General features: G+C 41.1%; 1 protein-coding gene across 5 annotated transcripts in view; it reads left to right on the top strand.

The window, feature by feature from the left end:
* STAT4 (signal transducer and activator of transcription 4) overlaps positions 1-23781 on the top strand; it is a 69362-nt gene extending 45581 nt beyond the window's left edge. The window contains exons 9-24 of one of the 5 annotated variants that reach the window (XM_034786162.1): positions 92-250; positions 1111-1203; positions 2127-2186; positions 4532-4549; positions 4636-4729; positions 6153-6197; positions 10489-10572; positions 11439-11537; positions 13987-14122; positions 17061-17113; positions 18496-18590; positions 19068-19204; positions 19333-19524; positions 20850-20916; positions 21667-21775; positions 23032-23781. In XM_034786162.1, coding sequence (XP_034642053.1) covers positions 92-250; positions 1111-1203; positions 2127-2186; positions 4532-4549; positions 4636-4729; positions 6153-6197; positions 10489-10572; positions 11439-11537; positions 13987-14122; positions 17061-17113; positions 18496-18590; positions 19068-19204; positions 19333-19524; positions 20850-20916; positions 21667-21775; positions 23032-23058 — 1468 coding nt within the window. In that variant the 3' untranslated portion in view covers positions 23059-23781. The remainder of the gene's footprint in view (positions 1-91; positions 251-1110; positions 1204-2126; positions 2187-4531; positions 4550-4635; positions 4730-6152; positions 6198-10488; positions 10573-11438; positions 11538-13986; positions 14123-17060; positions 17114-18495; positions 18591-19067; positions 19205-19332; positions 19525-20849; positions 20917-21666; positions 21776-23031) is intronic. The other 4 variants (XM_034786164.1, XM_034786165.1, XM_034786163.1 and 1 more) reach the window with 4 other exon arrangements.
* The last annotated feature ends 309 nt before the right edge of the window (positions 23782-24090 follow it).

The following is a 24090-nucleotide window of genomic DNA, read 5'->3' as shown; positions in this document are numbered from 1 at the left end:
TTCTATGATTTTTCTGACAAGAACTTCAGTAACTTATGTTCTAATAAGCAATTTATATGAGAGAATGTAACAATCATTTGTTCTGCAATAGTTTTACACTGCTGGCAGAGAGCCTTTTTCAAGTAAGAAGGCAACTGGAAAAATTGGATGAGCTGTTGACTAAACTGACTTATGACGGAGATCCTATTCTACTGCAAAGGCCTCACCTGTTGGAAAGAGTCAACTTCTTGCTCTACAATCTTTTCCGAAGGTACATCGGCTATTATACATTTTGTGTGTCATTTAAGATGCAGGAATCTAAAACAAACAATTTATCATTGAAAAGAAAAAAACCTGAACATATCTGCAATGATTTTAGAGCTTGGTATTTAAAGGTGATGAGCACCTACAACACTAACAGACATTGGTAGGAGCCTGGGGATAGGAATTTCACAAATCAGGCCCTTAAAGTTTTGTGGTCAAGTTCTGCCTTTGGATAAACATGCATAACTCCCATTGATTTCAACAGGAATCCTCCATGTGCCTCTGTGAACAAGGCCTGGTGTGGGACTAGGGGATGCCAAATTCTTCCATGCATCTCCTCCCCCGCCATGAGTGCCACACTCACGCATCCCTTTTAGTTTCTTCCTTTTAAGTAAACCATATTTTGTTACTGTTCCATCCCTGGTGTTTTGCCTATGCTGTGGATGTACCACATGTGACTGCACTGTTAGCACATACCTAGGATTGGCCCTGTCTGAGAGCAAAATTTGGCCATTTGTCTTTAAAATATGACAGAAATGTGAAATAATTGTTGTATTTCATGTTTTAGACATTTTATTGGAACCGATTTTGTAGCATGTTTTCCTGCCTCATTTGTGGTGGTGACTCTTTCCTGCATCTTTTAGCGGAATATGATATCTGTGCTATGATGTATTCTATTATATTCAACTAGTTCATTTTTTAATGGGAATAACGCACAAGAAATTCATAGAAAGTGAGTGTTGGACTGGGATGTACACCTGCCACTCCAATATGCATAGAAAAGTCACCCTCCATGATATGAAAGCCTTTTGACTAGTTCTGTACATTTATGCATGCTTTTAATCAAGCTATTTCTTTGCCAACTAGTTCATTTGTGATTGAAAGGCAGCCCTGCATGCCCACCCATCCCCAGAGGCCAATGGTACTTAAAACTTTAATACAGTTCACTGTTAAACTAAGGTAAGTAAAGGAAGACTAGCGTTAATTCCTTTATTTCCATATTACATTATATCCTGGGAGAGCCAACGTTTAACACATTGGGCCAAATCCCGATGACTACACTCAAGCAGAGATCCTATTGCCTTCAATGAGAATTTTCTTGAGTAAGGACATACATATACTGTGGTCCAAATTCTGCCACCTACAACTGTACATGGAGTAAGATACTGTTCAACATGAGTGAAAGTAGCAGCTTCTCACTGTGAGTAAAGACTTCAGATGTTTGCTAGGTCACATTTTTAAAAAAATCCTTTATTGGATTCTTGCTTTAATGACATTACTAACAAAATAAGGCACAAAAACAAAGTGAATAATAATATATCACATCACACAAGCCATCTCTGCAGTACTTTCAAGGCTACTCTTGCCCACAAGCAAGGTAAATTACTGCATTTTTGGAGGCTCATGTCTTCAACAGCTCAGAGCCTGAATTTGCTCCCCACTGGCTCCTTGCCTACTCTGAAAATAGGACTGGATGGTGGAACTCGCAGCTGAATCCCATCCACGAGCAGTAAGAACAGAGGGAACAGGAGGGACGAGGGTACAAGAACCCCCATACTTACTATCCACTTGATGTCTCTCACAACACAGCTGCAGGTCTTATGCAGTAACACCTTGCCTGTGCCATCCTAACTTTTGTCACATGCCAGCACTTATAATGAAGAGGGAGGCACTTGCCACCTTATCTCCCTCAACTTAAGCTTGGGACCCCGCAAATCATGATACAGCTCTGCTTACTTGGTCTGGTTTTCTTTAAAATGGGATTTTAGAGACCTTTGACTAGGGAACTACCAGCCTTTATTCTATAATGACATGAACTTTATTATATAAAAGGGACAAGTCCTAGTTCTGATTGTTCAGTTTTACACTTTTTTATTTCCCAGGTTGCTAATTAAATTGCCAGAGCTGAACTACCAGATCAGAGTGAAAGCAACTATTGACAAGTAAGTGACCACATTATACAGCTAGGGCTCACCGTCTGTGTTGCTGCTTTAGGTGATTTTAAAGTTGTGTTTTTAAAATATAAGACCTATTTGAATGTTAAGGAGGTTTATTAGAGTCAATAACTGCTGAAAGATTTTCTTATGTTTAAAAAAAAAAAAAAAAAAAAACTTAATTTTTACTTGATTTTTTTAAAATTTGAGACAGCAATTCCAATGAAGATTTGTAACAGGAGCTGTGTGAAACACAGTGGTTTTGGCTGGCAGCAGCAGCATATTCCTGCAAACCATTTTTCAGCTTTGAGTCCTGTGGGATTGTGCCCCTTGAGTTCTACATTTATACCAAACAAAAAAAAAAATAAAGGGAACGTGTAACGGTGCGATGACTCACCGGCGTGGCGCCTCCTACTGGCTGTCCAGGGAATTAGCTCTTTTCCAGCTCCGGAGCGCCCTTTGCCGGAGGATGTCTCACCTGCTGCTGGCTCCCCGTGTCCCTCCCAGACCCCGGTGCCCTTTGCCCAGGGGTTCTGCCCACCACAGTACCCCCTCGCGCTGGGTCTCCCCTCCCAGGGAACCCCCAACCCTCTAAACCCACCTTGCTTCAGTGGCTACTGCCAGTCATCATCTAGCCCCCCGCTCCCTGGGGCCGACTGCAGTCTGTAAACCACTCATCATCGGCAAGGGGGTTAAGATCCTGCTGCCTGTGCCTATCTCTGGGCTGCCCCCTGCAGCCCCAGTACCCTTTTGTAGGTTCTTAACAAGACCTGCAGCCTGGGGTTTTACTAGGCTGGAGCTCCCCAGCTCCCTCTGCTCTTCTGAAGCACTGCTCCACCCTAGGTATCCTGCTCCGCTAGCAGGCAGCCAGGTCCTTCTCTCTCAGGAGCTAGAGAGAGAGTTCTTTGAGCTCCTGCCTCACAGCCCTTTTATAGGGCCAGCTGTGGCCTGATTGGGGCATGGCCCTAGCTATTACTGCCTTCCCCAATCAGCCCATGCTTTTCCTTCAGCCCTAGCCCTCTGCAGGGCTGCTTTGAACCCCTGTTCCTCAGGAGTGCGGCAACCACCCCACTACAAAACGTCAACCAGTTTTGCCGAGTTTTGGGTGGAAACCATAAGTTAGCCCAGGTTCACTAAAAGGTTCTCATACCCAAGTGAACGTAGGTTGTGTGATGAAAGCCAAAATGCATCTGTCTTTTCAGTGCCCCTATACTCTTGATGAAATCAGGCTGCATTAATTTGTAATCACAAAACAAATAACTGGCGGGGAGGGATAGCTCAGTGGTTTGAGCATTGGCCTGCTAAACCCAGGGTTGTGAGTTCAATCCTTGAGGGGGCCACTTGGGATTCTGGGGCAAAAATCAGTACTTGGTCCTGCTAGTGAAGGCAAGGGGCTGGACTTGATGACCTTTCAAGGTCCCTTCTAGTTCTAGGAGATGGGATATCTCCATTATTTATTTATTTATAACTACTAAGGTCCGGCTCCTTGAAGAGAATGGGAGTTTCAGGTTTCTCACTGGCTGTTCTCAGCAGAACCTTAGGCCCTAGCCACATTTCAACTTCTAATTGAATGATTCTAACTTGTAATTAGTTAATAGCATAGCTAGCTCTAAAAGCCAATTTATCTCAAAACACCACATAGGCCCAGATCCTGCTAATATTTACATACCTGCTTAACTTCACTTCTGTGAGTAGTTCCATTGATTTCAATTGGACTACTCAGGGTAGTAAAGTTAAGCATGTTCTTGGAGGACTGGTGCTATAGTTAGTAACTATGGAAGCTCAGAGTGTTCCACCCCTGCCAGAGACTGAGCTTTGCACATGGCTGTCTTCCTGTAAGTGGTTCCTCCCATCTTTTTTTCCATTTTTCTTTTTTACAGTGTGAACAGGACACCCAAACTGATTTGGTTAGTCCTCCTTCCCAGGTGTCTATGCAGCAGGACATCTCAGAGTGCATTGCTCTACATGCTGATGCTGTGTGCATGTTCTCCAGTCATTCTGTGCCCTGCTGTACAGATGCCTATATTTTCCCAGAATGCATAGATGCAAACAGTTAGGCAGAGTGGTAGCTTTGGATATGCACATATGGTTCTGATGGCAGAAAAAAGGCTGTGGGGGCACAAAGTGAATCATATTACTTATAACTAGCCATGTGTCTGACTGATTACAGAACAAAAGTCACAGCTGGATTTGTAATATGGATGAACCTTTAGAGGCCAAGGCATAATTTAATCTGCTCTTTTTAAAAAGGCGCTATTTAGTTTGAATGCTTACTATATATATATATATATACACACACACACACACACTGGGTTACAGGATATATTTTCTCTTTCTTTTTTTTTTTTTTTAAGGAATGTGTCAACTGTAAGGTAAGGCTATAAAAGTTTGAGACTTCTTAATTTATCCCGCATTATTTTATCTGCCATTGTGTACATTGTTATAATGTGTTTTCTAGTAATCGCAGATTTGTTCTATGTGGCACTCATGTCAAAGCTATGAATATGGATGAATCTGCAAATGGAAGTCTGTCTGTAGAATTTAGACATTTGGTAAGTTTGCCAGGTACTGTTCTTGTCATGTGACATTGGTAAAGCAATCACAGATTTTTTTTTTTAATCTGAATAAGGAAAACTATATCATTCCTACAGCTGTCTGTCTCTCTCTCTGCTTCACTATAGAGCTTCTGCCTAGAACCTTTCACAGCCCCAACATGCCCCACTTTTTGCTGCAGTTTTAAAGAAACAGCACACATAGCCTCATAGTACTTACTTTTACTCTCTTTATCAAATATGTGCTATACAATGCTCACTGTTAATACTCTACACAAGATTAGGTACCATGTACTTTCTGCTCTACAAACCAATCTCCCTCCCATCCCCTCTGTGTCCAGTGGCTCTAGATTTTTCATCTGACTTCATATGATTTGTAGCTTTCGCATTTCCATATTTGCTACTGATAATTATTTTGGATATTTTCTCGAATGAACAGATGAGCTGACCAAGTAGACAAACATTAAATAAAGGAAAATGGGTGTTTGAAATATATTGAATGAAAAATTTTCCCATCAAAAATGGAGTTTTGTCAAAATCAACATTAATTCTGGGTCGCTCATGTCCCTATTCTCCTGATTGGTCCTGCTGCCTGACTGGACTACATCTCCAATGATATGTTGTGGTCTCTTTCTGTGACTTAATCACTGTGGGGCATCGTAGAAGTTCTGCAGGAAAGGAGTCTGCAATTAGAATGCAAGGCTTCACTTTTTGCATTCTTGATTAGTTTTTTTTTTATTATGAACTTAGCTTTATTGACATATTAGGAGTTAATTGTGTATTTAAAAAACTTCTTTAAAATAATAACTCACTGAATAGATTTATCAAGAAACACCATCAGAGCCTTAATTATAGGTATTCAATATAAATGGTGTACTTATCACAAGATTACCTAGTGCCATTAATTTATGGCAAGGCAGATTTTGATTCCACCAGCCATTAAGGCCTGGTCTACACTGGTGGGGAGCGGGGGGGCGGGAATCGATCTAAGATATGCAACTTCAGCTACGAGAATAGCATAGCTGAAGTCGATATATCTTAGATCGACTTAGAATCACTTACTTCGCGTCCTCGCGGCGCAGGATTGACGGCTGCCGTTCCCCCGTCGACTCCGCTTCCGCCTCTCCCCGTGGTGGAGTTCCGGAGTCAATGGCAGAGCGATTGGGGATCGATTTGTCATGTCTACACTAGACGCGATAAATTGATCCCCGATCGATCGATCACTACCCGCCAATCCGGCGGGTAGTGTAGACATACTATTTTGAGATCCCTGAAGAAATCATATGTTAGTTTCTGAAGGATGCACAGCACAAATAGACCATCACTGTACAACCATAGTAGTAAAACCACTGTAGCAAATACTGCTGCTAAATATTTCCATCTATAAACTTCCTGAATATAGATCTTAATTTCCATTTTACAGCAACCCAAAGAAATGAAATCGAGTGCTGGAAGCAAAGGAAATGAGGTATAAAGTTTTTTAGTTTTGGAATATGTTTTTTTAGGACTTTCAAATAAAAAGTATTTTAGAATGCATTTCCACTGATCTCATTTGTAGGCATGTTAGCTTTTGAAATAAACACAGTCATGATAAACTGAACAGTAGACAGTCGTAATATAATAAAAATACATGAGAACTTTTCAGAAATAAGTTTCTTAGAAGTTTGAATTAAAAAGCCTCAATTTTATACAACAAAAACAGTTGGATTAGACAGCAGGATATATGTATCCAAATGTGTGTGTTTCTTCTTAAGGAGTATTCTTTTAAATTGGGCCTCAACATTTACATTTTGTAAAAACAAAGTTTTATGAAATCCAGAACAAGAGAAATGTTTCCACAGACTTTTTTTTTATTAAGTCCAGTAAGAACAGTTCATTAAATAAATAAACTAAGAGCCAAATTCACAACTGGAATAAGGGTGTAATTGTATTTAAGTCAATGGAGTTGTGCCTTCTTCAATCAGCTTTGAATTTGGTCCTGCTTTGGTAATATTTATCAGAAGCTGGTCTTAGTGCACCCCCTACTGGATAGATTATAATATAAAACTTCAGCTGTGGACTATCCATGCCCTCTGACATTTGGGAGACTTGTGTACACTTCAGCTTTGTAAAGTGAACAGATGTTGTGAGTGACTGCATCCTAGAAGAGTCTAAAAGTATGCTCCTCCCCCTTATACCCCAAAGAAAAATTTACATAACCTCAAAATAGGCATTGTCTTGCTCTCTAAAAAACACACTTTTAAATAGATACCATTAAATGGTGTAGGGACATCAGTATGAATTCGTATTTCGAGTAAGTTTACAATTTATCCTCAGGTTTTTGTTTAAGATCAGATTGAAACAAAAATTAGAAACCTACACATGAATGTTCGTACAGCTTTAACTGTACCAGTACCAGTATAATTAAGGTGGTATAACCCTCTAGTGTGGATGCAGCTATACCAGTTTAAAAATGGTATGGAATATTCCTGTGTGGGAAGAGGAAAAGCTATACTCGTCTATAGTCAGGAGCGCCACCAGCTTTTTTGCAGCCCTAGGCAGCCGCGGTCGCTGCCCCCCAAATGTTAGTGCCCTAGGCGACTGCCAGCCCTGTCTACAGTACCTTTCTAGCAGTTTAACTGCATCCGCATTAGGTGTTATACTAGTATATCTTTAAAAAAAAATAAAAAAAACACAACACATTCCTAAAAGACAGTTATAAGAGTACAAAAACTGCGTATAGACCAGGCCTTCGTAATAGAGTTTATGTGCAAAATAAGAAAAGATCAGCATGGATGGTTTAAACAAACAAAAAGAAACCACAACCCAAAACCAAGCAGGACACATTTTTGCACACACATCTGTATTCTTGACTGGAACAATTCACCATTTAAATAGTAAAACTGAAACTCAGGGTCTGATTCTCTGTTGCTCTGCACCTTGTGAAGTGAATTTGCACTAGGGTAAATGAGTGCAAAGTGGGTATAAAATGCTACTGCCCTGCCCTCAGTTTGTGCACTTCTTGTTAAGTTTGGATTTAGTAACAGATGCTGTGTGCTTATCTTAGTTGTCGATGAGTCTTTCCCATTAAATCCAAAATCATCCAAGGCTAAATGCTCCCCTTTATGCAGCACAGTGGGAAGCAAAATAGCACTGATGGCATGAAGAAAAGTTGAGGCCTATGCAGATGGGACAGGTAGTGAGAGAGTATATTCCTCCAACAGATCACATCCTCCCCGAGTGTCCACTCAAAACTAGTATCAGGAACCCCAAGTGTTCAAAATGTATGCATCAGGCCCCCCAAAAATGTTATGAGATTGTTTAAAAATCATGAGACTTTAAACAATTAGGGTTTGGGTTTTTTTTATTTGCCTTCTAGTTAGTTAGCCTTTTAGGTTTTACATCTTCCAAATTCTCTCTATATCCAGGAAGGTTAAAAATATTCATTTAAAGAAAACCCACAAAAAGTAAAGGGACATTCTCACATAACCACAGGTCTCCAGGAAATGGGACTTCAAGTTAAAAAAATAAGACAAGATTCACAATAAAATTATGAGCGTTGGCACCAGTGTGAGGGATATGGGCTGGATGGAAGAGAGGGGCCGGGAAAAGGCTGTAATTTGTGTACCATTCTTTTTGTTAAATGGGATAATATCCAGAATGCAGTTACAGTGACTCTGAGCAGCTACATATCCTCTGATCATCCTTCTCCACCATCAGAGGGAGTCACAGCCATGCTGCCAGCATGTGGGGAAGCCAGTGGCAGCAAGAGCCTTTTGTGCTGGGGGAGGACAAGGAACAGCACAGAGACAGAGTGATTCTATGTGAATATCCTTGTGATTTGGCCACTCTGTTACTTTTGTTCTTACTCCGGTGTGTGGCTTATCTGGACATGCCACAAATTTGCCAGATTTCGCTCTATTGCTGCTGGCCCCCACTTTCTGAGGTTATAGTACAAGCATATTGGTGGCTACTTCTTGTCCTCAAATCTTTTCTGCTGGGTACTTCCATTTGCTGCAGGCAAGAGGAGACTATGACTTTCAGTAGGATTATTGGAGCTATATAGCTAGTTTGGAGTGTTTAAGTAAAACTGCTGGTGGATCCCTGCACGTAGTGACAGATGCCAAACTTCTGTGCTTATAAAAAGGCAGAAGTTGGTAGAACTTGCTCTCCAAGTATGTCTGTGGTTACAGTTTTCAGATCTGCACTTCAAAACACATATGGTCAGTGTTCTAGTCCTGTACGGGGAGTTAGAGTTAATCATTTTAGTTAACAGATGGAGACAATTGTCCATGTTCCATGCTGCAACTGGAAAAAAAGTATACTGAGGCTCTAGAAATGAATTCAGAAATGAGGTAGCACAAGTATCCTGCTTGGTTGTTATAGCTGTGTTATTTGTGCCACACTGCTGCTGGTCCCAGGTTCTGAAAGAAATGAGAAGGCAAAGGAGTGTAGTAGCTAGAATAGGCAAATAAACTCTCTCCTGAGAGAGGTCAGGTGCTTTTGAAAATCCCACTAGGCAGCTATCTGCATCTTTAGGTGCTTAAATACCTTAAAAATCTGGCCCAGGGCAGAGACAGTTTTTAATTCTGTGCTTGGTTAGTTCTTCCATTCCAGGTAAGTGTCCATGAAAGCCTACTGATCAGAAGGTTCTGCAGCTGTGGTTTATGCCACACTGGCGTGTGGGGGGGTACTTTTTAATTCAAAGCTTAACTTAAAAGGTGAACTGCAAAGCCAGTGAAACTGTGCCTTTCATGGCTTTGGCTGATGCATAAAGTTGACAACATGCATTTGGGTTTTTGTCTCACTTTTGGTTGTAAAAAAAAGTGGCTTTTCTCCATTGAATTTTATACTAGGAATGGCAGGATTTGGTAGTTTCAGGAGGGGAACTTTGACCTGATAGGAGGTGGAAACCTGATCTGCAGCTCCCAACTGACATGTGCAAGGGGAAGGGGAGTCATGGAAGGAGACCTTCCTCATGTGACCTATGCAAAGACAGAGAATTATAAATACTCTCTGTAAGCAGGGATTTCACCTTAACCCCTCCATGGAGCAAATCAACTGAAAAGGAAGTGGGGCTCTAGCACACTAGAGAGCAAGATACACCATCCCTTTGGATGGTACAGAGCAGTGCATGCACCCTCCCACCCCCATGAGTGCTGAGCAACCCTGGGAGAGTTTATGCCTGAGGCAGTCACTCCCTGTACTGCTACTGGTGCAGGAGGGCCTCCATGCAGCTCTTTGTGCAAACTGCACAATCTAGCCCAATATATGGAGGAGCTGTTGGGCAACAGAAAAGCTAATTGAGCGGCTGCTCAAGTTTATCCTTCCTGGGATGTTGCATTCCTAGTCCTCCAAAGATAGAGTCCTCTGGGAAATCGGAATCTGTTTTACATTGAAATTGTTAATCACGAAAGAAGGTTTTAAAAAAAAAAAAAGTTTGAGGCCATCTCTAGAACTTGCAAAAAGCACAGTTCCTTTTGTTCATTTTTCACTTCAGTCTTTAAAAGTGCAACAATCTCTTTAACAATGTTTTCTTAGCTTCTTCAGAAAACTGCTGAAGTTTTAGACAGAGTTTAAGGTCAGGGTACTGCCTTTTTTTTTTTTTTTTTTATATAAACACCCACGATTTTCCACTGGCTCTGCTTAAACAGTATATTCAACTGGCATATGTTCTTTCAGTGTTGTGTTCTCTGCACGGTTTGGTTGTAGTCAGGCTGCCAAAACCAGTTTTAAGTGCCAACTTTATTCACAGTTTTATAATGTGTTTGCTTCCTCAGGGCCCTCAGATGGTAACTGAAGAGCTACACTCCATCAGCTTTGAAACACAGGTCTCCCTGTATGGTCTGACTGTAGATTTGGAGGTGAGTGTTTTCACTGTTTTTATGTGGGAAAGAATAAGTAATTATTTGTCCTCAAGCCAAATTAATACATATTACTTACAAGAGTTTGAGATAGAAGACGTACAGTACATAGATACATACAGCAACTTTTAAGTCATCGAATTGGCTAACTCTAATTGGCTAAGCACACTTCACTTTGGTACAGCATAAATATGATGTTCTGCAGAGAATTTAGTGCACAGTCCTGCCCCCAGTGAAATCAGTGGCAAAATTCCCATTGAGTTCAATACACGCAGGATTGGAATGCCCCATGGAGCAGCACAGCATGCTGCTTTGAGAAGATTTGATATATGGCAAGAGAAAGTTTTAGGGGCCCATGATACACATGCCTGCAGGTCTTCCTGATTCACCATTTGTGGGCATCATAGTGTGGATGACATGAGCCCTAAAGGTCTCCAACAGTTCTAGGGATACCGTAGGTCCCCTTCCTGCCAGACAGATGACTGGCTATTGGCAGCTATACTTTGTGCAGCTTTCATACAGCTGATAAGGCAGCCCCTAGCCACAGCTACAGCCAGCCACCTGGGTCGCTGTGGAGTCCAGCACATATAGCTGAGCTCTGAGACTAACATTCACTGGACATTTGGGGGCCCATCCCTTGGGTTCACAGACCAACCATTAGCCAGCAACAGCACCCCAGCAGATCTCCTCCCCTAGGAATATGCTAAAAGATGAATTGGTGATATTGAGACTATTACAGTTTCCAATACTACAAAACTATTATGCGAATTAAAAAAAAAAAACATGCTAGCAGACTAATACATTCCCCAATGAATGCCTTGTATGCAATACGCTGTAACATTCACATATTCTGTCTTCTTCACCAGACAAGCTCTTTGCCTGTAGTGATGATTTCCAATGTCAGTCAGTTACCTAATGCTTGGGCTTCTATTATTTGGTACAACTTGTTGTCAAAGGATTCTCAGGTAGGTCTTCAAATCCCAAATATTAATTTTCTGTATATTTCTAGTTATCCACTTGTCAAACAAATGTATCAGCAGAAAAAGATTTTTTCCCAGATCTGATACTTCTAGGAAATCTGGCCTTTTTTTCCTGCACACACACGCTATACTACAAATTAGCTGTAATCACATTTATAATAATACGATTAACATTATGTAGAGGACTGAATGGGTCTTTGGATCGAGATATGGTGCCCTTTTTTACCTCCAGATCGTCAGTTCAAATGTAAGATAGTTTTCAGTCAATACTGACCTGTTACCATTTGACTTCTGGTGTTTGGTCTGTATGAAATGATGTATTAGAAGTTTCCAATCTATTTATTATTGATTTGTATTATTATAGTGTCTAGGAGCCCCAAGCATGTACCAGGACCCCACTCTGCTAGGCATCATACATAGTTCTTAGTGAACAAATCTCACTCACAGAGCGAACATTCTCAACTGGCATGTTGGTAGTCTTGGTAAAAAAAACAGTAATGGAATGGGCTTGTAGATTTAATTACCCTTTCACTCTCTTGATGCGGTTTCTCTGCAACAGGACTAAGGCAAATTGAAGGGGTGTACTCGGAAGTATTGTACTCCTGCTTCTTGCACTGTTCCTAATTTGTGAGTATATGGAACACCTTAGAAGACTGGCCGTGGGGAAGTTTAGGCTTGAAATTAGACGAAGGTTTCTGACCGTCAGAGGGATGAAATATTGGAACGGCCTTCCGAATGAAACGGTGGGGGTGAGGGACCTGTCTGGTTTTAAGATTAAGTTAGATAAGTTTATGGAGGGAATGGTTTAATGGTAAAACATATTAGCCAAGGAATACCGAGCAATGGCAGGTAAATAGTATAATGGCTAACAAGGGTCAGGCTGGAGCCTCTTGCCTACATGCTCGGGGTCTTACTCATCGCCATATTTGGGGTCGGGAAGGAATTTTCCTCCAGGGTAGATTGGCTGAGGTCCTGGAGGTTTTTCGCCTTCCTCCGCAGCATGGGGCAGGGATCGCTAGCAGGAGGGTTCTCTGCCAATTGAAGTCACTAAAACACAGGATTTGGGGACTTCAACAGCAGAGTCAAGGGAAGGGGTAGGGACGGTTTTGTGGCCTGCAGCATGCAGGGGGTCAGACCAGATGATCATAATGGTCCCTTCTGACCTTAAAGTCTATGAGTCTATAAGATTGCCTTGTACTAAATACTGCCAACCTACACCATTCACAAACACTAACTTCACTTAAAAAAATTATTCATGGCTGTGATTAATATATACTTACGTTGTATATAAAAGAGCTTTCGTTATTCAGATTAATTCATTGCAATATCAGTCTGTCAAATTGGAAACATAAGAGTTTCTGTACTATATTAAAGACAGTTCCCCTCACTTATTTCACAGGAGTTAGTGCTTTTATTAAATTAGAACATTAGTAAGTGGACTAGTACCACCTGCTAGTAGCCCCAACTTCAGGGAGGTTCTCAGTCTGTGGGAGGTTCAGCACAAACTGCTAAGTTAGTCACATCAATTACCTTTACCAGCATTACTTCTGCCACGTTGTGGAATAGCTCTAATAGTAGCTCTGAATGAGAAGCTCCTCTAGTTTTTCAGTCAGGGTTTGGTGGCTGTCTGTAGATATTGTGAGGAGAGAGAATTCAAGAAAGGATGTGTCAGAATGCCAACAAGAATCGGCAGGCCAAATGACAATCCCTCTAGATATCAGTTTTAACCCAAACAAAACTCTTAACTGAAGTCTTTTGAGCACAGTCATTAGTCTGTTTTAGATTAAAGGATTCAAATGGAAAAAAAAAATCAGCCAGGCTATAAAAAGAATTTAACATATTGCTATACAGGGTGTCTAAAGCAGTGGTTCCCAAACTTGTTCCGCTGCTTGTGCAGGGAAAGGCCCTGGCGAGCCGGGCTGGTTTGTTTACCTGCAACGTCCGCAGGTTCGGCCGATCACAGCTCCCAGTGGCTGTGGTTCGCTGCTCCAGGCCAGTGGAAGCTGCTGGAAGTGGCGGCCAGCACGTCCCTCGGCCCGTGCCGCTTCCAACAGCTCCCATTGGCCTGGAGCAGCGAACCATGGCCACTGGGAGCCGCAACCGGCCGAACCTGCAGACGCGGCAAGTTAAAAAAAACCGGCCCGGCCCGCCAGGGGCTTTCCCTGAACAAGCAGTGGAACAAGTTTGGGAACCACTGGTCTAAAGGGTTAGTTAGTAGACTTGGCACACTGAAGTTGTGTTTGCTCCAGATGAAAATTGTCTTCTGAGAACACCTGCTCTTATTGGTCAGCTTTTCAATAGTTAGCATTGATAGTCTCAGAAGAAAGTGCTGCTATCAAAACTAAGGTGCATCTGACTTCCTCTTTGCAGTTTGAAATGTCTAATATTTCAGAGTGGCTACCAATGTATAAACAAAGCATGAATTCTATTGCAGAACCTGGGTTTCTTTAACAATCCTCCTACTGCCACTCTGAGTCAACTCTTAGAAGTACTGAGCTGGCAGTTTTCATCTTATGTTGGTCGTGGACTCAATTCTGAGCAGCTCAATATGCTGGCAGAGAAACTTATGGGTAAGAACCATAAAACTATGATAGTTGTTCAATTTCCATTTACTTCTAAATATTACACGACAGGCCATGCTCTGCTCACTTGCAGGTTAGAGGTCAGAATTTATGCCCAAAATCCCCTCTTCCACACACACACACACCCCTTCTTCCCCCACATTGTTCACTAGTTCTAAACCAGTTTGTAAACACAGTTTGCCTTCCTCCCCTTTGTGCTCTCATGTACTATTGCTACAGGTGACATCACTTTTCAGTAACACAACCACCTCCGCCACTCAGCTCAGCATTGCTAATTGTTTGTTAATACTTTCAAAGTAAAAAAAGTTTGTTTCACCTTATTTGTGACAAAAAGTGCCTCAGCTTGTGAACTTTCGGACGGTAAGGCTAAGCAAAAGGGTGTCATAGTTGCAACAAACTGTGGTAAGCTTTGTTAAAGAACTGTCAACTTATTATGAAATGAAAGGGCAGTCTTGGTCTGTTTAAAAAAAAATAATATACCTTTTATCTTCTGGGTTACTTGTCTTCCGAACTCAAAGAGAGATCACTCCTGCTCTGCTGATGAAGGAGAGGGGGGGTTCTCTATGGGCAGGAAGTGTAATAGTTAAGTCGTAGTAAGCCTTCTAGTAGCAGGATAGACACTTGAAGGTTTCAGCTACCTGTCCTCCTGAAGGGGGATTCATGCTTTGGAGGAGGCTGGTAGATTTATCTGTGGTTAAAAGGTGGAGAGGCTGTTCCTTCTAATGTCAGTCGGGTAGATATTGTCAGGTGGATATTGATTGGACTGGTTGCCCTTTTTGATGGAGGAAGGGAAGAAAAGATGTTGACAAAACACAGGGGGGCTCCTTAGCTAGATTTTAGTTTTGGTGGAGGCTGAGGTGGGGAGGTGTCAGGGTTCCCCCCACACACACACTGAACTCTGGGGTACAGATGTGGGGACCAACATGAAAGACCCCCTAAGTTTATTTTCTACTAGCTTAGGTTAAAACTTCCCCAAGGCACAAATTCCTTTCCTTGTCCTTGGACGGTATTGCTGCCACCACCAAGTGATTTACACAAAAATTCAAGAAAGTGTCACTTGGAATCCCTATCCCCCCAAAATATCCCCCCAAGCCCTTCACGCCCTTTCCTGGGGAGGCTTGAGAATAATATACCAACCAATTGCCTTAGCAGTGTGAGCACAGACCAGACCCTTTGTCTTCAGGACAATAAAAATCAATCAGGTTCTTAAAAGAACTTTATTTATAAAGAAAAAAGTTAAAGAATCACACCTGCAAAATCAGGATGGAAAGTAACTTTACAAGGCAGTAATAAGATTTAAAACCCAGCGGATTCCCCTCTGGGTTCAGCTTCACAGTTACAAAAACAGGAATAAAACTACCTCTGTAGCATAGAAAAATTCACAAAACAAAAGATAACCTAATGCATTTCTTTGCTCTACTTACAATTTCTGTGGTTTTAGATGGATTATTCCAAGTATATTTTTAGGAGATGTTGTACCTGCTTGGCGTCTCCCTCCGTCCAGAGAGGGAACAACAAACAAATCCTTCCCCCCTAGATTTGAAAGTATCCTCTTTCCTCATTGATCCTTCTGGTCAGGTGCCAACTAGATTATTTGAACTGCTTAACCCCTTACAGGTAAGGTGATTCAGTACAGCTGCCAAGGAGGGATTTTATGCACATTTCCCTCTATATTTATGACAGGAAGATACTTCTGAGGTGCAGCAAAAGGGGATTAAGGCAGCTACTAATGGTTTGGGGAAGGCTGCTGCAGGAGGATTGGGAGGGGAAGGCAATTTGCCTAGGGGAATGAAACCACTTTTTTTAGTGGCTTGTTGTACGGGAGGAGGGAACATCCAGATTAGAGCCACTTCCTGCAGTGAAGTGATGGTGGTGCAGGTTGAAGAGAGGTGCAGTTGTGCATGTCCAATGTGCACATAGTCAACCTCTTCTAGGGCTGGGATCCAGAGCTGCAACCACACTAATAAAATTAGAGGGACAAGACCAAGAGTGAGAATGCAAAAGACCTGCAGCCACAACAAGGAGAATCATAAGTACAGTAGGAAAAAAAAAAAAAGAGAGAAGGAAATGTTTGCATTTCCCCAGACATTGTGCCTGTACCTGAATCCTCCTCCTGCAAGATAGTCAGGCTGAAAGATCTCCCCTCCCAGCTCCCACTCCTTCCCCAAAAACTTCAAGTGATCTAGCCTGTTACTGGATAAATGTCTGGGACCTGGTGCAATTTCCAGGTGCCATTTCCTGTTTAAACAAGATCTCCCTCCTCTTGTATCTCAGTAATTAGAAGGGAACAAAATTAGGATGAGGTTGGTTTTATTTCACAGGAGAATCATGACTTCTTATTTACTTTCACTCTATGCATCCGAAGAAGTGAGGTTTTTACTCACGAAAGCTTATGCCCAAATAAATCTGTTAGTCTTTAAGGTGCCACCAGACTCCTTGTTGTTTTTGTAGATACAGACTAACACGGCTACCCCCTGATACTTGACTTCTTATTTAGACATTAAAGATTTGAAACAATACGACTAATAACCACATGTTAAGTGATGTTACTCTAAAGGTACTATATTTATTCTCTGCTAGCATTTACAGAAGAGTAAATTGGTAGGGACATATGTATCATAAAAGATTTTCTTATTAGAACTTTGAACAGAAAAGTCTCAGATAAAGTGAAGCCCATGAGCAGCAAACTCAGATAAAAAGTGGAACTCTGTGTTTAAGTTGATATAGAACAGAAGTCCCACATTGCTTCAAAGCATTGCTGTAATGTTTAAATTGCAGGTCCACCTATAGAGAAACTTTGCTTGTAGTCATGTTGTTCAGTTAAATGTCATGTACAATGTAATGCTTTTAATATTCAAATATCACAAATGAACCTATTTCAGGAACTTCAGACAAAGGGACTGATATATTTCTTTTTAAATTTTAGGGCAACAAATTAGTTACAATGATTATCAACTGTCCTGGGCAAAGTTCTGCAAGGTACGATTGTAAAAAAAAAAATTTCTTCTTTTTCCTTTGAGTGCCTGCTTGCAGGCTTAATTCTGCCCCATTGACCTCACTGACAGACCTCCCACTTGACATGTCTGAGATCAGGATTGGCCCTATCCTTTAATTTAAGTGTGCTAGGCCTGGAAATCCTGACACAGAGCTGCCCTGTGTCAGGATTTCCAGGCCTAGCACACTTAAATTAAATTCTAAAATGCTACTTCATGGAAAGAAGCAACAAGGACCCTAATGGTTAAATCTGGCTGGGAGGGGTTCATGCCCTAAACCAACCTGGGTCACCCTTTACTCCACAAAATGACCTGTCCTAAAGTTGTTGAAACTGAACTATATTTTAATGGCGATGCAGTTTAAATTGGCACATACAGGCCATCTCTAGAAAATTAATGGCTTGACCATTAGTCAGTAGTTTTGTCTGAATCTTCTTTGACCATTCTAGTTAGCTTACAACTGACTTAAGAAACCATAATCACTGATGGGAGCCAGACCCTAAAATTGTTTTAAAAAGTTAAATTACACCAGATGCTCATTTGTGAACTAAAACAAAGATACTTCAAGAACTGATTGGCTGTAAATCAATACATCTAAATACTTTGGTCAGAATCAGACAAAAATACTGAGTATGGAAAGTACAGTCAATACATTCATATTAAAGATACATTATTTAAAATATATTTGTAATATCTAAAGATTCTTGGAAGGAAATAGCTGTGTTCTGTGCTCTCAAGCTGTAGTTTCATAGTGAGGGAGAAATGATATAAACCAGTGTTTCCCAAACTTGGGACACCGCTTGTGTAGGGAAAGCCCCTGGCGGGCCGGGTCGGTTTGTTTACCTGCTGCGTCCGCAGGTCCGGCCGATCGCGGCTCCCATTGGCCGCGGTTCGCCGCTCCAGGCCAATGGGGGTTGCTGGAAGCGGTGGCCAGTACGTCCCTCGGCCGCGCCACTTCCAGCAGCCCCCATTGGCCTGGAGTGGCAAACCACGGCCAGTGGAGGCCGCGATCGGCCAGACCTGCGGACGCGGCAGGTAAATAAACCGTCCCGGCCCGCCAGGGGCTTTCCCTACACAAGCGGCGTCCCAAGTTTGGGAAACACTGATATAGACATTCATTATTCTAAATAAAGATTTTAAAGTGAAGCACTTCCTCTAAAAATATTTAAAAGCAAATCATATAGATATTTTGTTTTTACACAAGATAGTAAGATTTGAATTGCTGCTGTTAACACATTTCTCTATCATTCTCACATAAATAGAGACTAGGACTATTCCTGTGAAAATGACAGGGACATGCAGCATTGATATTGTGTTAAAGATGTGGTTGAAATTATCTTTTTATTTGTTTGTTTATATTACCAATAGGAACATTTACCTGGAAAGTCATTTACCTTTTGGGTATGGCTCGAAGCAATACTGGACCTAATTAAAAAACACATTCTTCCTCTTTGGATTGACGGGTGAGCAATATCCTGGCAACTCTCCATTAACATAACAAGCTTATCTCATTTGTCCCTTCTCTTTATTAAGTCTACATTCAGCATTACAGAAAATAATTTCCAAAGGCCTAAAAATCTCCAAGTATGCCATATTGTTTGCAATTATGTGTAGCCTGAAGAAAACTCTACTGAAACTATTCAAAGTGGATTTTATATTTCTCTCTTATGGACTCAGTTAGTTTACAGGCAAGTAATATGATAAATTTTGTCATGCTGCACGCTGTGATGGGGGCCCATGCTGTGTTCCTGTGCAGATAAAACTCCCACTAACTTCATGTGGAGCCTTTGTGAAGTCTATAGCAGTGGGCCCTATAAAACCAGCCTTTTATTTGATCGGCACTTATCTGGCATTGCAAGATAAAAGTTGGGAAATGAATGCCACAGAATGGATGCTGTAATTACTCTGTAAGTAAAGCCATAATTTTCTTATACTTGCAGGTATATAATGGGATTTGTGAGCAAGGAGAAAGAACGAGTTTTGCTCAGGGACAAAATGCCTGGAACATTTTTATTAAGGTTTAGTGAAAGCAACCTGGGGGGAATTACATTTACCTGGGTGGACCAGTCAGAAAACGGTAAGTGCAATTTAAAAGTGTAAAATTCAAGACAACCTAAACTATAAATGATAGGTGAAATGTGTAGCTGATTATGACGGTTGATGTCTTTGCCTATTCACAATTATATTGCCTTTGTGTCTTTACAGGAGAAGTAAGGTTCCACTCAGTGGAACCCTATAATAAAGGTCGTTTAACTGCGCTGCCATTTGCTGACATTTTGCGAGATTACAAAGTTATTTTGGCAGACAATGTTCCTGAAAATCCACTGAAATATCTGTATCCAGATATTCCCAAAGATAAAGCCTTTGGCAAATACTACAGCAGTCAGCCAAATGAAGGTTGGGCTCTATAGTCTATACTTATCCTTTTTGGAAAGTAACATTAAATTCAGATGATATGCAAATGAACTTTTTTCTAAGGAAAACAAATGTTTACTTCTGAAAACATTACCTCATTTTATGGAATGCCTTTATAAAAACTGTACTTGTTTTCTCATGCACCCCCTGTCTGCCTATTGTTTCCACCTGTTGTCTCTTGTTGTATATTTAGATTGTAAGCTCTTTGGGGCAGGGACTGTGTTTTTGTTGTGTGTTTGTTCAGCACCTAGCATAGTTGGACCCTACTCTGTGAACTGTAGGTACTACAGCAATACAAATAATAAATAACAATGATACATAGGCCTGGTCTACTGGGGTGGGAGGCAGGATCGATTTAAGTTATGCAACGTCAGCTACATGAATAGCGTAGCTGAAGTCGACATATTTAGATCTACTCACCGCGGTGTCTTCACTGCGGTACGTCGACGGCTGACGCTCTCCCGTCGACTCCACCTGCACCTCTTGCCCCGGTGGAGTACCGGAGTCGAAGGGAGAGCACCCGGTAGTCGATTTCTCACCACTAGATTAGACGCGATAAATCGATCCCCGCTGGATCGATCGGTGCCCATTGATCCAGCGGGTAATGTAGACAAGCCCTTAGATATGCACAAGCTAAGAAACATCTCTGTGAAAGCAGTCATATTAGAGGAAGTTATTCAATTCATTATTTACAAAAATATATTTACTTTCAAATTACATTTCTTTGCCCATGTTTCAGATATTTATTTCTATTTACAAGACCACTTGTTAGTCTGCTTCCAGAATTATGTAGCAGTGTCACTTCCAAGAACCTCTCATTTGAGGTTCAGGGGACTTACTCTCATGGGCTGTTTGCCAATACTAACTTATAATTCCAGATCCCATGTAATATATATTGACTAAAATTGCCAGTGTAGTCAGAATTACTTATGAACAAACACAATCCTATTTTGTCCTCTCATGAAAGGTTTCAGTTAAATGCAAATGTTTGCAGGATTGGCTTCTAAAGGCTCAGACCTGCAAAGATTTGAGCACATACCTATAATGCATTTAAGTACTCCTCATGACTTCAAAGGAACTTCTTAAGTGAGTCCAGTTACTTATGTGTGTATGTCTGTGTAGGTTCAAGTCCTGTCTTGTTGCCCATGTTCTTGTTGCCCATTTATGATTAAAAAAATAGTTATGTTTCCCTTTCAATACATTATGCTCTACAGCTTTTAAAATATTTGTATTAAATCTCAGTAAATAATAAGCATAGAAACTTTAGGGCATTTTTTAAAATTTTCTTAATGTTGATTCTTTTTTAGTCTCAAGACCTACAGAAGGAGGGGTCAAAGGTTATGTCCCCGCTGTATTTATCCCAATCTCCAAAATGTGAGTAATCTAAGAGCTGTTTTACACTTTGGATGTTTTTCATTAAGTCTGTGTACCTCCCTTCACCCCGCAGTTTCTTTGATTCCATTTTTTCCCATGAAAATACCTAGTGGTAGCAACACAGAGATATGGGCCCCAATTCTCTGGTCTGGCAAAGGAGTGCTCAGTATAAGGCTGGGGGGATAAGTAAAGAGGGCTTTAAAAACCACCTTTTCTCCCCCAGTCCTGGTGCTGTCTATGCATCAGGAAGGTATGCAAAATAAATTAGAGCAGCCTTTAGGCTCCTCTAACGTGTTCCAGCTTTTACTGTCCCCCAGAATCTTGGGTATGGTAGCTGGGTTTTACCTTTCTTTCCCTGACTACAGCTCCTGCATCAAGTGGCCAGAAAGTGGTGAAGGAGCTCCTCTGCAGTTCTAGATCACAGGAAGATCCCCCCTATGCAGGCAGAATTAACAAATTAAACAAGAATTAACGGGAGTAGCACAATGTGTACAGTATGTTTTTGTGCGTGTGCCAGCAGCTATATCTTTTCAAGGTATTCTCATGGATGTTGTTGGCTAATAGGACATTAGCATGCAGTTGGCTCTTTCACAGGCTACTTGCTGCTAAATCAGTGTTACCCAAACACAGATCTATAGGATTATTTCCATATCTGCATCCCTTATTGATGCATTAAGTTGCAAAGGGGTTTCTTCCCATTATTTCCTAATCATCTTTAAGGTTATTTATTTTATTTGTGTTTCTTTTAAGCCTGTATGATTCCACAGATCCACATTCTCCATCAGATCTTCTTCCCATGTCTCCAAGTGTTTATGCTGTGCTGACAGAACACCTCAGTCCCACAGTAATTGAAACTGCTGTATGTTGCAAGTTTTTTCATTCATAATTTACTACTAAGCAAATAGGGTCTACTTTGTGGAGAGAAAGGCTTCTTTTGCAGTGCAAAAGGGTGAGAGTACAGTTGTAACCATTAAAAAGTCAGCACTTGCCTTCAGTTCCTATACAGTGCTATGGGAGATAACCCAGTTCTTTCCTATTCTAAATGCAGTAGAATTCTTCAGTATGGTAAGGAATGTTGTCTTTTTCATGGTAACCATTGTACTATGAACTTTATATCTTAGAACTTTGCAATGCAAGGATCTCAAAATTCCATGCAAGGATCTCCAATTTGTGTACACACATTAATTAAGCTTCAACACCCATAACTGTATGTAAGTATTGTACCGATTTTACAGATAACACAGAGGGCTTGATTCACCCATTGCCATGCATTTTATGTAGTTGCCATTTCTGATTTGGTAGCATTTTACAGACACTTTGCACTAATGAAAATGACTACTGCGGCTGCATGGTGTAGCTGGGTCTGTTAAAGGTGAACTGAAATGTCTTAACTAAACAAATACAAAACATTCATTAAAAGTCCATGGAGAGACTTAAAACTTACATTGCAAATGTATTTATTTATTTTAAAATCATTTTCTATTTTACTTGCCTGCAAAGCACTGCATTCAGAGCTCTGTGCAGAACATGAGGCAGCTCAGCCTCACAAGTTGCACCCAAAGCAGGAGAGGTTCTTGTATTTCTTACCCTGGTTTAAATATTTGGGGACCGAACCTGGGCTGGTGTGATTTGAAGCTCTCCCGTCACCAGCAGCATAGGAGCATCTTCACTAAAGTACTACAGCAGCACAGCTGCAGCTGTGGCGCTGTTCGTGAAGACAAACACTCAGTATGTGGCAAGAGGGAACTTTTAGTGTACAGTAGCAGAGTTCAAGGGGCGAGTTAGTGCACAGCAAGCTAGTGTGCTGTATAGCCACTTCTCAGCTTGCCACATACTAAGTCTCCATGTAAACAAGCCCCTAATTTCCCCAGACTGTGAGTGGGTGTGTGCGTGGGGCATCTCCTTCTGTATAGTTCTAGGGACTGAACCTAAACTACCAGTGTCTCTTTAAGTGGCTAAGGTGGGGAACTATTACATAAAGTCAGGGCTTAGTTTGCACTCTGAGTATGTGTTTGTCACTGGAAGTAATTTGAGCAAACTGTGGCTTGTTTGTTTTGTTTTTAAATGTGCAGCAATAATTGCCTTAAAGCTGATGTTTTCGTTCCTCTCTTCTAGCTGAGTTCTCCATATTCAGCTGACTGAAATGCAGACACCATGAAGAACAACAAAGCAGCCAAAATACTTCATAAAATGAAAGTTTAGAAAAAAGAAGTTGTTTATGCAGCTTTGTAAATAAGGGTTTCCTGGAAGCCAATGCGATGTTCTTCTTGGGCCTACATGTACTTTCAAATGCATGTAAATCAGAAGCCTCCCCAGGGAAGTCACTGGAGTTACAAACATCTGGCATCATTTGCGTCCTGCCACTGAAGTTCTCACTCAAGGGAATATTACCTCTTAACTCAATGGGCCAAATCCTTCCCTGGTGTGCAACTCCATTGACTTCAGTGGCGTTACACTAGGTATGAATTTAGCCCAGAGGGACTGCTTATGGAAATAAGGACTGCAGTATTGCTGTAAAATAGGACTTACGGTAGGATGGAGATGTTCTGTTCATGAAACATTTTGAAAGCAAGACTTTAGAATAACTAAAGAGATTTAAGATGTGTTCAGAAAATCAGGATTTATGCTGTACATTTCATGTTCTGTTTTTATAATGTCTATTTCTTTGGCTTTTATTTTAAATTAAAGGTTCTCATCCGTCCCTTCATGACACTGACCGTAGGTGCCAGGAATCAGCTTTTGCTGCCATGAACAGCTTTCAGTACAAAGGGACAGATTTTATCTTCCTGCAGTAAAATCCATGGAAGGGAAGGAGGAGGAGAACAGAATAATGGGAATAGAAGAGTTCTCTAGAAACTCTAGAGCAGGGAAAATTAGTTTTTGCTAAGGTCTAAATTTCTCAGTCTAAGTAGAGTCAAGGTCCAAACTCCAGAGAAAATAATAAAAATAACAATAATAAGTAAATAAAAAGATTTTGGGGTCTATTTAAAAGTATCTGGCGGTCCGGATTTGTCCCGCGGGCCACCTATTGATTACCCCTGCTCTAGAGGCACTACACTTCGAAGGTCACTAAATTTCTGTACCTCCATTCCGCATCTGTAAAGCAGGGTTAATAAAATCTCTGTCTTGCAGGACAGTTGTGAGGGTAAATTTATTCATGGTTGTGAGGCACTA

Source organism: Trachemys scripta, chromosome 11, assembly GCF_013100865.1.
Source record: "Trachemys scripta elegans isolate TJP31775 chromosome 11, CAS_Tse_1.0, whole genome shotgun sequence".
Classification (NCBI taxonomy): domain Eukaryota; kingdom Metazoa; phylum Chordata; order Testudines; family Emydidae; genus Trachemys; species Trachemys scripta.
The sequence above is the reverse complement of the archived record's forward strand: the minus strand, read 5'-3'. Positions and strand labels throughout refer to the sequence as shown.